Source organism: Penaeus vannamei, chromosome 10 (assembly GCF_042767895.1).
Source record: "Penaeus vannamei isolate JL-2024 chromosome 10, ASM4276789v1, whole genome shotgun sequence".
NCBI lineage: Eukaryota > Metazoa > Arthropoda > Malacostraca > Decapoda > Penaeidae > Penaeus > Penaeus vannamei.
This window is the reverse complement of record NC_091558.1, coordinates 17,467,556-17,468,015: the sequence shown is the minus strand read 5'-3', so window position 1 is coordinate 17,468,015 and position 460 is coordinate 17,467,556. Positions and strand designations below refer to the sequence as shown.

The 460-nt window shown below is 49.1% G+C and overlaps 1 protein-coding gene across 1 annotated transcript in view; it reads right to left on the bottom strand.

Annotated features, from left to right (window-relative positions):
* The window catches only part of LOC138862869 (uncharacterized), a 3,416-nt gene extending 3,178 nt beyond the window's left edge, over positions 1-238 (bottom strand). The window contains exon 1 of the mRNA XM_070126050.1: positions 62-238. Coding sequence (XP_069982151.1) covers positions 62-238 — 177 coding nt within the window. The remainder of the gene's footprint in view (positions 1-61) is intronic.
* Positions 239-460: the final 222 nt, after the last annotated feature.

Sequence of the window (460 nt, the reverse complement as noted above, 5' to 3'; positions counted from 1 at the left end):
ATTTGTGTTTCTCCATCAGTTGATTAAAATCAGATTCACATAAATTTCAGGCTAGTTTTACCTCGAGGGAAGCTCTTATGCAGAAGTCGAGGTTCTTCTTGAAGGGAGAGTCATGGGGGATGGGCCACGCTGCCATGCCGGGAATGGCGCTCTCCCGCACCACGTACAGCTCGGACGTCCCATCGCGTCGGGTGAAGCTCTCGGCGATGTTCAGCTCCAGCACAGCTCGCGAGTCCATGTGCGCTGTACTGCACGTCAGGATAGGAACGATTAAAGATTACTGTATTCGAATGGCAGAAACAAATACTATATATAGGTCTATTTTCCAGCTTCAGGAGGGAGGTAAAGGAGAGAAGGTTACTTCTCCTTTTATCCTCATTGGGAGATAATGCCGACGGAAGCACATAGCCGCATCTACACTTCGTTTCCACCTACGAAAATCCCTCATGAAGAGCCGCCA